At 38.4% G+C, this 12,670-nt stretch overlaps 2 protein-coding genes across 4 annotated transcripts; one reads left to right on the top strand and one right to left on the bottom strand.

Annotated features, from left to right (window-relative positions):
* The first annotated feature begins 978 nt into the window (after window positions 1–978).
* Window positions 979–5,199, top strand: LOC111799803 (uncharacterized). The gene is made up of 2 exons (XM_023683282.2): window positions 979–2,724; window positions 3,485–5,199. The coding sequence occupies exons 1-2, from the start codon at window positions 1,427–1,429 to the stop codon at window positions 4,923–4,925; spliced, it is 2,739 nt and encodes a 912-aa protein (XP_023539050.2). The 5' UTR covers window positions 979–1,426; the 3' UTR covers window positions 4,926–5,199.
* Window positions 5,200–6,572: 1,373 nt separating this feature from the next.
* Window positions 6,573–12,333, bottom strand: LOC111800645 (uncharacterized). 3 transcript variants are annotated; one of them, XR_015422234.1, is made up of 6 exons: window positions 11,869–12,333; window positions 11,449–11,773; window positions 8,219–8,334; window positions 7,226–7,788; window positions 6,741–6,821; window positions 6,573–6,641 (listed from the first exon to the last, which is right to left on the bottom strand). XR_015422234.1 is itself a non-coding variant. In XM_023684433.2 (4 exons), exons 1-4 carry the CDS (start codon window positions 12,004–12,006, stop codon window positions 7,342–7,344), a joined length of 1,026 nt encoding a protein of 341 aa, XP_023540201.2. In that variant the 5' UTR covers window positions 12,007–12,330; the 3' UTR covers window positions 6,979–7,341. The 3 variants fall into 3 exon arrangements, 1 of the variants encoding a protein (XP_023540201.2); XR_015422233.1 differs by having other exon boundaries at window positions 6,573–6,821; XM_023684433.2 differs by lacking the exons at window positions 6,573–6,641; window positions 6,741–6,821 and having other exon boundaries at window positions 6,979–7,788; window positions 11,869–12,330.
* Between the last annotated feature and the right edge of the window lie 337 nt (window positions 12,334–12,670).

Below are 12,670 nucleotides of genomic sequence, written 5' to 3'. Positions count from 1 at the left end.
CTATTTAGGGAGAACCAAGGTCATAAACATGCCCTAAGTTCTGTTCTGCTGCATTTGGGCTGACCAAGTTTGGATATGAAACAACTATTTCGAAACTAACTCATTCAATAAAACACAAACACATACGCAAATGATCATTTGAAAGGGCAATGATTCGAAAAAAATCTAGACATGAAACATAAAAAATGATATTCTTTTCTAGATCTAAAAATAGCGGTTAAAATTGAAATCAGTGATAACCCGAACATGAATAGATGATGCTCGGTTTAGAATATATTTGTTTCTTAGTTTGCAATACATACATTTGTGTGAGGAATTAATTATGAAATACATAGATTTGTGAGCAGCCTAGGTTTGGGAAGCATGAAAAAAAAACTCACAATTGATGCGCCATGTACGCCACTCACTCATGTGTCATGTGCAAGCCAAGCATCCTTGCATAGCCCGAGATGAGAAGACTTTAATATGACATTGGAAGGAGAGATGTTCAGTGTGGAAACTTCGATGCCAAAACAAAATAACTTCTCAAAGACTTCCATTGTTGCTGCAAAAACCCTTACGAACATCAATCTCATGCCTACTTCAGTCTGCAACTAAACGTCCAAATTTGGGTCAGATTTTTTGTTTACTTCTTATGACTTGTAATTTTCTGACTGCAAACCCTCCAATCAGACAAAAAGTTTATTACTTTGAACAAATTCCTTCACATGATGCCGCTTAGACCGTTATAATTACAGTCAAAGCCCACTGTTAGAAAATATTGTTCGCTTTGACCCGTTATGTATTGCCGTCAACCTCATAGTTTTAAAATGTGTATGCTACTCCACTCTTGCAAGAGTGTTTTGTTCCCCACTCATTGATACTCCGCTTAGTGGCTAACTCTGATACCATTTGTAACAGTCCAAGCCTACCTCTAGCAATGTTGTTCGCTTTAACCCGTTACGTATAGTAGCCGTCGGCCTCAAAGTACTAAACCAAAACACCATGGGATTATGCAAAGTCTGGTTTGACCATGAAGCAAACTGTCACTCTCTGTTCTACTTCACTTTCCCCATTGGCATTGGAAAAGCTTTCAAACGCCTTGCTTTTCTCTCTTTGGCAGACACTCCAAAAAGACAACCCAGACAGTATCATTCTTGTTATAATTATTATCATTTCCTCTTCCCTCTCTCATTCTCTCTATTTAACGCTTCTCCCACCACTTTTTTCTCACAATCTTTACCCATTTCGCCCTTTGCTGGTCGGAGTGTTCATGTGAGTGAGTATCATTCCATCCCTTCCTTTCTTTTCTTCCACAATTCTCCATCAACACCTAACTCACAAAAACAAAAGTGGGTTTGCTTCTTTTACCTTTGTTCTCTTTGTCCCACACTCCAAAATCCATTCTTTTTTCATGGAGAATTAGCATTTCCTTGCAAAAAACAACATGATTTTCAAACTATTTCTCCTCCTTCTCTTATCTCCTGCTGCTGTTCATTGTTTAGACACTGTTTTCAACGATGATGTTCTTGGGTTGATAGTCTTCAAAGCAGGCCTTCAAGATCCATTGGGTAAACTGATATCATGGAATGAAGAAGATGATACCCCCTGCAATTGGTTTGGTATCAAATGCAATCCTAAAACCAATAGGGTCTCTGAGATTGTTCTTGATGGCTTCTCTTTGTCTGGCCACATCGATCGTGGCCTTCTCAGGTTACAGTTTCTTCAAATACTCTCACTTGCTAACAACAATTTCACTGGCTCAATCAACTCTGCTCTTGCTCATCTTACAAGCTTACAAGTTCTTGATTTGAGTGACAACAGTTTATCAGGATCCATCCCTGAACAGCTCTTCCTGCAATGTGGATCAATAAGAGTCATTTCCTTTGCCAGAAACAATCTCACAGGACAAATCCCACAATCCTTAGCCTCATGCTTTTCTCTAGAGATTCTAAACTTTTCATCAAATCATTTATCTGGGAAATTGCCATCTGGGTTATGGTATTTGAGAGGGATTCAATCACTAGATTTCTCAAACAACTTGCTTGAAGGGCAGATTCCTTCTGGGATTCAAAGTTTATATGATTTGAGATTGGTTAACTTACAGAAGAATCGTTTTTCTGGAAGGGTTCCTGAGGATATTGGTGGCTGTTTGTTTTTGAAATCAATTGATTTTAGTGATAATATCCTTTCTGGGGTGCTTCCAGAATCAATGCAGATGCTTAGTTCTTGCAGTTATTTGAATTTACGAGGGAATTCTCTGATGGGTGAAGTTCCTCGTTGGGTTGGAGAGCTTAAAAATCTTGAGATTTTGGATCTTTCTGCTAATAACTTCTCTGGTCAAGTGCCAAGTTCAATAGGAAATCTTCAATTGTTGAAGAACTTGAATGTTTCCATGAACTATTTTACTGGGAACTTGCCTGAATCCATGGCGGATTGTAAGAATCTCTTGAGTATTGATGCTAGCCATAATCATTTGAATGGGTATCTCCCAGCTAATGTTGGAGAGCTTAGGAACTTGCAGTTGCTGAATTTATCAAGAAACCATCTTGTGGGTTGTATTCCTGGTAGTATTGGTGAGCTAAAATCAGTATATGTTCTTGACTTCAGTGATAATCAATTGAATGGAAGTGTTCCTGTTGAAATTGGAGGAGCTGTCTCACTCAAGGAGTTGTGGCTGGAGAAGAACTTACTCACTGGGGAAATTCCTATCTCCATTGACAAATGCTCGTTGTTAACATCATTGTAAGCTCTCTCTCTTTCTATCTCTCTTTCCATTAACAACACTTCCTTTCATAATTTACTTCTTTTGGATCAATATGTGAAATTTAATTTGAAAACACTAAATGAGTTTCGAGATCTCATGTCGGTTGGGAAGGAGAACGAAGCATTCTTATAAGGGTGTGGAAATTTTTCCCTGACAGACGCGTTTTAAGAACCTTGAGGGGGAAGCCCGAAAGGAAAAGTCCAAAGAGAACAATATTTGCTAGCGGTGGGCTTGGGCTATTATAAATGGTATTAGAGCTAGACACCGGACAATGTGTCAGCCAGGAGGCTAAGCCCAGAAGGGGAGTGGACATGAGGCGGTGTGGCAGCAAGGACACCGGGCCTCGAAGGGGGGTGGATTGTGAGATCTCACATCGGTTGAAGAGGAGAATGAAACATTCCTTATAAGGGTGTGAACGTGTTTTGAAACTTTGAGAGAAAACCCAAAGAGGATAATATGGACTTGAGCTGTTACAAATGGTATTAGAGCCATACATCGAGCGGTATGCCAGCGAGGACGCTGGGCCCTCAAGGGGGTGGATTGTGAGATCCCACATCGGTTGGAGATGTGAACGGAAAATTCCTTATAAAAGTGTAGAAACCTCTCCCTAGTAGATGCGTTTTTAAAACCTTAAGGAGAAGCTCGAAAGGAAAAGCCAAAACCTGTTTTTCACTGTTCTGAGTACTTTCTAGCTTGCTTTCTGACAATAAATTTACTGATGTGTTATGAATAATGCAGGATGGTTTCTCACAACAATCTCACAGGCACAATTCCTGCTGCTCTTGCAAATCTCTCCAACCTTCAAAACGTAGACTTGTCTTTCAACAAACTCACTGGAAGCCTGCCCAAGGAGCTCACTAATCTTTCCCACCTCCTATCCTTTAACATCTCCCACAATCACCTTAATGGAGAGCTCCCAGCTGGGGGCTTCTTCAACACCATATCTCCCTTCTCCATTTCACATAACCCATCTCTTTGTGGTGCTGTCGTCAACCGGTCCTGCCCCTCCGTCCACCCGAAACCAATCGTCCTAAACCCGAACTCTTCCGATACCAACGCCAATTCCCCCTCCCACAAGCATCACCATGAGATAATACTAAGCATATCATCCATCATTGCTATTGGTGCAGCTTCTTTTATCTTACTTGGTGTGGTAGCTGTGAGTATCCTTAACATCCGTGCAAGGTCCTCACAGGCACGTTCTGCTGCTCTTGCATTATCTGCTGGGGAGGATTTTAACTGCTCCCCAAAAACTAACCCAGACTATGGAAAGCTAGTCATGTTTTCAGGAGATGCAGAGTTTGTATTTGGTGCTCAAGCATTGTTGAATAAGGATTGCGAGCTCGGTCGAGGCGGGTTTGGAGTTGTTTACAGAACGGCGCTTCGAGACGGTTGTTTAGTTGCAATCAAGAAGCTAACTGTCACAAGCTTGATCAAGTCCCAAGAGGATTTTGAGAGTGAAGTGAAGAAGCTGGGGCAGATCAGGCATCATAATCTGGTGGCACTTGAAGGGTATTACTGGACAACCTCCTTGCAGCTCCTCATCTATGAACATGTCCAAAATGGAAGCTTGTATAAACATCTACACGACCGAACGAGCGACGATTGCTTGTCGTGGCAGCAGAGGTTCAAGATTGTTCTTGGGATGGCCAAAGGGTTGGCTTATTTGCACCAGAATGATATAATTCATTACAATTTGAAGTCGACCAATGTCTTGATAGACAGTTCTGGGACACCAAAAGTGGGGGACTATGGCTTGGCAAGGCTGCTGCCAATGTTGGACCGTTGCATCTTAAGCAGCAAAATCCAAAGTGCATTGGGCTATATGGCTCCAGAGTTCGCCTGCAAAACAGTAACTATAACTGAGAAATGTGATGTGTATGGGTTTGGCATCTTGGTTTTGGAAGTGGTGACAGGAAAAAGACCTGTGGAGTACATGGAAGATGATGTTATAGTGCTCTGTGATATGGTGAGGGCGGCTTTGGACGATGGCACGGTCGAGCGATGTGTCGATGAGAGGCTTCGATCGAACTTCCGTGTTGAGGAGGCCGTTCCTGTGATGAAACTTGGTTTGATATGTGCTTCTCAAGTGCCATCTAACAGGCCAGATATGAACGAGGTTGTCAATATATTAGAGATGATCCAATCCCCATGTGAAGCTGAGGAGGGCTTGGAATGAATCTGGAGAGTTGAATGTTCTTTTTCCATTTCAATGAGTTTGATTTACATGGTTTCATTGTAAACTTGTTTGTAGCTGTTTTGTTCATTTCCTTAAAGTGCCACCATACCATATTCATTTTCACCATGAAACATTACATAGTGTTTCCATAAATTATACACTTACTTTAAACATGTTTATCAAACTCCTTTTTGCACAAATCTACGGATTCGAATCACTGACGATGATTTTCATATCACTTTTTTCATCACTGTAGAATCAAAGATGTTGGAAGCAAAAGTATTCCATTCTTTTAATGCATTTCTCGTCTTTTGGAAGATTTAGGAATAAGATTCTGATTTACGTAAATGATATAGTCATAGTATGCACTTTGCACTATTCCTAAATCTTCTAAAAGACGAGAAATGCATTAAAAGAATGGAATACTTTTGCTTCTATCGTTACGAACAAAAGTGGTATGAAAATCATTGTCGGTGGTTCGAATATACTTCTAAATAAAGGGTTCAAAGGATACATAGCTAAGAGCGAGCCAAATTCAGAAATGAAAATGAAGGAGGAAGTAAAACAAAATGTGAACGCTCTTCTCCCTATCTGTCGAGTTGCTTCACTTGTGCACGAGAAGGCTCTTTAGCATCACCCAAATTGGAGTTGGGTAGATTTTCTATATAGAAAAAAGGTGATAATTAGTTGGATAGATTAAGGAGATGAAAGAGATTAGTTTTGAGTGGAGGGAGATGAAAAGAAGCAAAGAAAAGTAATGTTTTGCTTTATTTAAGTTCACCTGTGATTGAGATGTGGGCTTTGGAGTGCCATCTTCGGCAGCAGCTCTCACTGCATCTATTGTTGCGATGCTAATGATACAACCAACTCACACTCTCACACACTTTCACAGCAAAGCTTCCTTTGGCAGCCATGTTTCATAATTAAGACTTAGACGTCAAGTCTTTAGATAATTAAATGATTGTAGACCTGACATCCCTACTGAACTGTGAACCCCATTCATTCCTATTCAAATTCAAATGCCTTTGATATAATCAATACCCCCATTCACATGCGGGTCCTCTCTCCAAAATGGTAATGCCTTTTCCTTCTTCAATATGATGTTAGGGACCCATTTTTATTTTGATTCCTTAATGCAGAGGCAATGAAATGTTCAACTTAAAGAAATGTTCAACTTAAAGAAATGTTCACTAAAATCATGTTAGGAGTTATTATGTATCATTATAATCCATAAAATCATGTTAGGAGTTAGTTTTGTATCATTATAGTCCATCTAAACTGAGGCGTAATTATAACAGTCTTAAGTTCACTGCTACCCTTTCAGGGCTTCTCCTCGAGATTTTAACATGCGTGAAGAGGTTTCCAATATCTCGTTTTCTTCTCCAACCAATGTGGGATCTCACAATTCACTCCCTAGGGGGCCGGCCCAACATCCTCGTTGGTACACTACCTAGTGTCTGGCTCTGATACCATTTGTAACAGCCCAAACTCACTGCTAACAAATATTGTCCTCTTTTTCCTTAGGGTTTAAAACGTGTCTATTAAAGAGAGATTTCTACACCCTTATAAGGAATGGTTCGTTCTCCTCTCCCACCGATATGGGATCTCGGAGAGCAAAAGTAAAGGAACCTTCCACGAGTGAATGAGTAGAGGAGAAATGGTAATGCATATCCATAACTATAAAACAAGAGATATTGGAAAGCATCCAGAGAGCAGCTGAAACAATCAACGCAGTTTATTTAGAAAATGAGAATTAATAAGCAAAAAAGAACAAACAACTTTATAAGAGCATAACGAAGGAAACAGAATTATTACATCAGCCTTTCTCCTTCCTCTCTGCTCTTGTGCTTCACTGAGAGACAAGACCCCAATTGCACAGCTAACCCCGACATTCATCTAAAAGGAAAAACCACGCGAAGGTAAGATTCAGGCGTGACAATTCATGAGAGGTAATGCTTCCTGGTCATCAATACAAAAAAATGTAATCCAGAAGAGTGTGCATTGTGTTATTTACGGTTCTCTTGGCAAGGTTTTGTAATGGCAGACACCATCATAATTTTACATGAACATTTATATATTGTAAGCTATCGTGTAAAAATATGGGAACTGTATTCTTAAAGTAGGAATTCAAAAAAGGAAAAAGGAAAAAGGAAAAAGCATAAAGAGACATGCATTCTACATCCCACCAAAACAAACCCAAAAACTTGTATGGACCAGATCGGCTATTATGGCTTCTGACAGAGGATGAGATAGCTACAAATTCTATAATCTAATCAGAAATGGGAGGGAGGAAGGTTTACATTCAACCAGGGAATGACCTCAGTGGTAACATTATGTGCTTCACATTGTCCCCTTTCATGGTTGCTTGATTGTCGAGGGACCAGAAAGTTTTGTTCTCTTATGGTTGCTTGATTAACTAAACATCCCAATCATTCTCCCACCCATCTTTGTTGGGTCTAGCAGTAAGGCCATTAGCTGAAATGCTTCCAATATGGCGTCCCCCTGGCGATTTCACAGCGTTTTCTTCATCCCAGTCATCATCCCAACCCTGATCCCAACCTTCAGCAGTTTCAACTTTGACAGCTGAGGAAGATTCTGGCAGTGCCATTTCCAGCTCTTGATATGGGATACCGCCGGCTTGTCTCCTCCTAAGCTTGAAGCAAGCCCAGGACCCCCCAAAGATTAGGACGGCAAGAATTAAGAAGTAAGCACCGTTGACTGGTGTTACTAGCTGGTCAAATGAAGGGAGATGCAGAAAAAGGTCTTCTCCAGAAACAAGAGGGCTTGTGTAAAGCACACATTCCCCATTTCCAGCATCTAATACTAATTTCATGTCTTTTAAGGTCGTCAGTGGAATGGTGATCTGAAAAATAATAGAACAGAGAAGGACTGTAACGAATGGAAAAACAACTGGAACTAATATAGAATGGAACTTGTCCTAATAATCTCACAGGACATACGCACAATAGAATGAATGAATTCAACAACCTGACCACAAAAAAAGAGCCATCACAAAATTTTGATACATAAGCTAAACCATTAAAATGTAGGGATTTTTCTTTGAACGGTTGGAGATGCAGACCTCATTTGAGAAGTGGAAAAACAAAATTTTTTAACGATGCAGCTGATACCTGAAAGTCTAATTGAATACATCAACTCAACTGTGGTAAAGAAATTTGAAAAAAGTTACAAACAACATACCCAAAAAATGAAGAAATAAAGAAACAATGGTAGTATAACATGAGGCCTAGCTGAAATTCGGGACAAAATAGGTTGAAATTACAAGCCCATACCCTTTTTGAATGATGTTTTAAAATCTTAAGCCCCTTGAAAAAGTTTCCTCCAGTAACATTCACATCTAGCGTATCTTCTCCTTTGTTCAGGACTAGAACAGCCAAATCTTTGGACTCTTCAGCAAGGAAAAAGAAATAAATATAAGGTTATTTTCATTGAGCATTAATAGAAAACATATCAGAAATTAAGCAACGTCAGTCAGTTTAAGAAACTCATCGACTCAACCCAAAAGTTACGAAGTGGTAAAAGCCATTCGGCTCCACCAAGTGAACATGCATAAAAGAAACCCTCATAACATAGACATGAGGTCTCAATATTCAACCACTTAATCAAAAACTCAGGTTAACGGGCCAGTCCCAGGTTTCATACAGAAATAAGCATTAATTTAGAGGACATAATTTGGAAGTAGAAATTGCAATTCCTTCAATAGAATCATGTAAGAAATAAAATTCATAAACCAAAACAATGGGATACTAGCACCTGAAGGGACTCTGCTTCAGTCACTTTACTAGTCAGACAAGAACGGACCGCAAGTTTGCTTAGATGTTATCCAGAAACAGACGTTCTAAAATATGGTTAAAAAAAAAAAACTGAACTGAATGAATTAACAAATACGAACAGGGTCAGATGCCAAAAAAAATAGTAAAAACTAGGTCTCAAGTGTCCAATTTTTTTTCTCTTCTTATCTACGTTACCATGTCATGATAACAAAAATAAAACATGTCAATTGCATTTTTGCTTCTCTTCAATAAAATTCTACACAATTGCAAGTATTTACTTTATGCTTAAAATTCAAGTCAAATATTGAGGTTGAGCTAGAGAAATATGAAGTAAATATTTGAACAGGATACTGGGCGAGTCAGGGTTTAAAATATAATTAAGTCTTAATTTGGTTGGACCAACTAATTCGGTTATTTAGAAATTGAAGAGGCTAAAAATTCAAACAAGGAGTATGAACTGACATAATGTAGGATTCTCGACTCTTGGAACTTTTTCCCGTAGGGAACTACAAATGCTAATGTTAGTGAAACATACTTGCACTCCATTCCTAAGAAAATTGATAGAAGAAATCACAAAGACTTCAGACCATAAGTCTTGCACGTATATACAAAGTTATCACAAAAGTTTTAGCAGAGGCTAAAATTACTCCTCATAACATGACTGAGCAAGATTTTTCATTATTAAGGGGGAAGGCAAAACATAGTCTCTTGCCTTATTGAAAATGAGCTCATAGGGAAGCAAATCCCACATCACCCTTTCTATTGTCTCTCATCACAGAATATTTTAGCAACTGTCGAAGGATGTTTTGTAATCCCAAATTAAATAAGGAAAATAGTCGACCTCCCTAATTTATCTCGTTGGATTTATTTAAATTTAGTTACCTAGTATCTAGAGATTATTATTTAGATTTATTGTTAACTAGAGATTTATTTAGATTTATCTCATCTCATTACCTATTATGTAATGATTTATTTAGATTACCTAGTATATAGGGAATTTAAATTGTCTATTGATTTAGATTTAGTTAGCCTTTCTTCCTCTAAAAGGGAATGCAATTCTCTGAAAATTAATAAGAAAAAACAACAAGCTAATTTAGAGTTGCAACAGCAAGTAATACCTCCATAATCGTTGATGATACCATCCTATTCTCATCCATTTTGCATTCAAAGCTCTAAAATCTTTTGAAAGTTATGAAGATTTCTGAAGCAGCCAAAGCCTTGGAATTGAATTCAACCTTGGAATGTCAACTATGTCGAGCTAAATTGTGAAGATCGTTAGTGCACAGACGAACCCTAATTTTTAATCATTCTTTTGGACTAATGGCCAAGTAACTACGTTGGTTTTCCCTTAATGATGATCTAAAAATAATCTTCCTACTAAGACCCAATTCTCAAGAAGATCCAATGGGAGATATCTCTTTTCTCCAAAGATGGCTGGCTCACCTTGATCCAAGCTTTTCTCTCAAGTAACTACGTTGGTCTTCCCTTACCTCTTATTTTATGTCTATTCTTAAAATGCAGAAGAGAGCTTCTGAAGCAATTGAATTGAGGTCATTCGAAAAGTGCAGCTTATCACCTTGTGAGTTTGAAGGAAGTCTTACATTTGACTATCTGAGTCGAGCCCTTCTTCACAAACGCTCCAGGAATTCTGATGATTAGCTCATGAGAAATCAGCTCTTTGAAGGCAAGTGTTAAGACCAAGTAAGTATCCTCATCATCAGCTTGATAATGTTGACTCTTGAAATTGATCTCTAGAATTCCCCTTCAGTTGCAAATGTTTCCTCCAAGATCTAATTCCTCCATAAAGATCCTGACCACCAATTATGCACCATTATTTGAAGAATAGCTACCCCAAAAGAGTGAAAGTTCACATTTAGGAAATTTGCTCGACAGTATTTTGGAACATGTTTACCAACGGCCAAGCAACAAAATTTTAGAACATATTTTCCTCTTTTGGGTGGTCTTATGCTTTTGATTTCAAGGAGGCCAACATCTCTTCTCTCTTTTACTTAATCCATTCAAAGACCACTACGGTCATTGAGAAAATGTCACCGATTTATTAGAAGCTTTATCCGTGACTTGGTTGGTAAAGGATGCCACCTTTCTGACCAAGTAATAGGGCAGTCTAAAACCCGAAGGTTTTTTCAGCAATTTGATTCTAATTTGTTAGTTGGATAGGATAGCCAAACAACTCCTGGGCACACCACAGGTAGGCAGACCCATATGACAACATGGTTGTATCAGATGATGAAAATATGATGTAATAGTCTATATCATTGTGTACAACCAACAAATATGAACTAATAAAAAGTTGCTCCTTTATCATGCAAGAAAAACAGAGAGATCTAAGAACTTCCTCATGTTTGAACAATCATTAACCGAAGTAGGTTTAGAAATCCTCAAAAGAGTGTAAAGGAACTTCCAGAAATACTCAACTGGCTTCTGGGCCGCAGAAGATGGAACTTTACTGCCACACAACTGACCAATACCAAATTCCAATGACAATATTAAAAAATTATATGACCAAGCAGATATGCACACAAATAAACACCAATCAACTACCAGTACAAATTTAACAAGCGATAATTCTGGAGGTAGCACGATTCTAGAAGTATAAAAACCTAACAGTGTAGAAATTGGAATCATAATCCACGCCGGAAGAAAACTGAAAAGCATGGTAAAAATCAAGCTTAGGAAATGAATAAGGTCAAAGAGCAGCTCGTATTTACCAATTACATTACTTTGAATGCAAGCAACCAACTTCTTCTGGTCCCTGCACTTCTTGTTGTCGGGTACACCATCACAAATTTCACGATTACTTGATTGAAGACCGCCTTCAGTCCTGTTTCCCTTGTTTGTGTCCAAAGGCTTACCATTACCAGCCTCGCTAACATTATGCGAAGTACCAGAACTCGAATTATTGAGTCCTTTCGAATCCAGATTAGACGATGAGTTGTGGGGTGCAGGCGGGGGTGATTCACGTTGCTTCTTTCCATCAACGGGTGCAGAATCCGAGTGATTCGTAGAAGAATTCGGACTGATGAGAGGCAAAACCTAAAAGGCGAAAACGAAAAGTTCATAAAATAGTACAGAGATAAAGGAATCTTTCTTCAATTCTTTTTCTCTTCTTAAAGAAAGTAGAGAATTACAGGTGACGTTCCGGTAGAGTTATCTTTTGAAGCCGGGTCTAACAACTTTCTTGAATCCCAAAGCGACGCATTGGTTACCTCCGAAACAACTGCATAACAGAAAAACAATGCCAGAAAGCAATCTCCGCGCATCGCCATCGAATTCAAACCAAATCAGGATAATTCTCTAGCCTTGAAGATTGGAAATGTCAGAAATAACTCTTGCTGATTTCATTCTCCGAGAATTGAACACAATCAAATACACCACATATTCTCTCCAGCTTAGAAACACAGCCCAGATTTGAGGAGCGTACACAGAATTGCAAGAAACTGTAAGATGATTTTGAGGGGAAATTTCTCAAAAGCTCCAAATTCTGGCAAGTTGATGGTTGTTGACACAGATTGATGAGAAGAACCGTGGCGGGGAAAGAATTTTATCGATGCTGCCTTCAGAATTTGCTGTAATTAGCGGGCATTTTATTCTTAGTCTATTGGGCCTATGAAAAGGCAAGGCCCAATAAAGACATTGACAGATCCATGGGCCCTAAACTTGGGCCTTATCCTTTACTACTGATATTGAAAATGCCATCAAAATTCGTGTAAATAATAATAATATTTACTTTTAGTTTCCATAATTTAATTTATGTAATATCAAGAATCTTAATAATTAATAGTTAATTCTCAAAGATCTGATTTTAATAAAATTATATAGCTTTTAATTGTAAATAATTATATCCTTATTTTTAGAAATGAATTATTATTTCAAATTAAATAATTAATTTGGTTAAATTAATAATTAATTAATTAACTAACTACATATATA

This window comes from Cucurbita pepo, chromosome 8 (genome assembly GCF_057944985.1).
Source record: "Cucurbita pepo subsp. pepo isolate OVF chromosome 8, ASM5794498v1, whole genome shotgun sequence".
Taxonomy (NCBI): Eukaryota; Viridiplantae; Streptophyta; class Magnoliopsida; order Cucurbitales; family Cucurbitaceae; genus Cucurbita; species Cucurbita pepo.
This window is presented reverse-complemented; position numbering and strand designations above follow the sequence as displayed.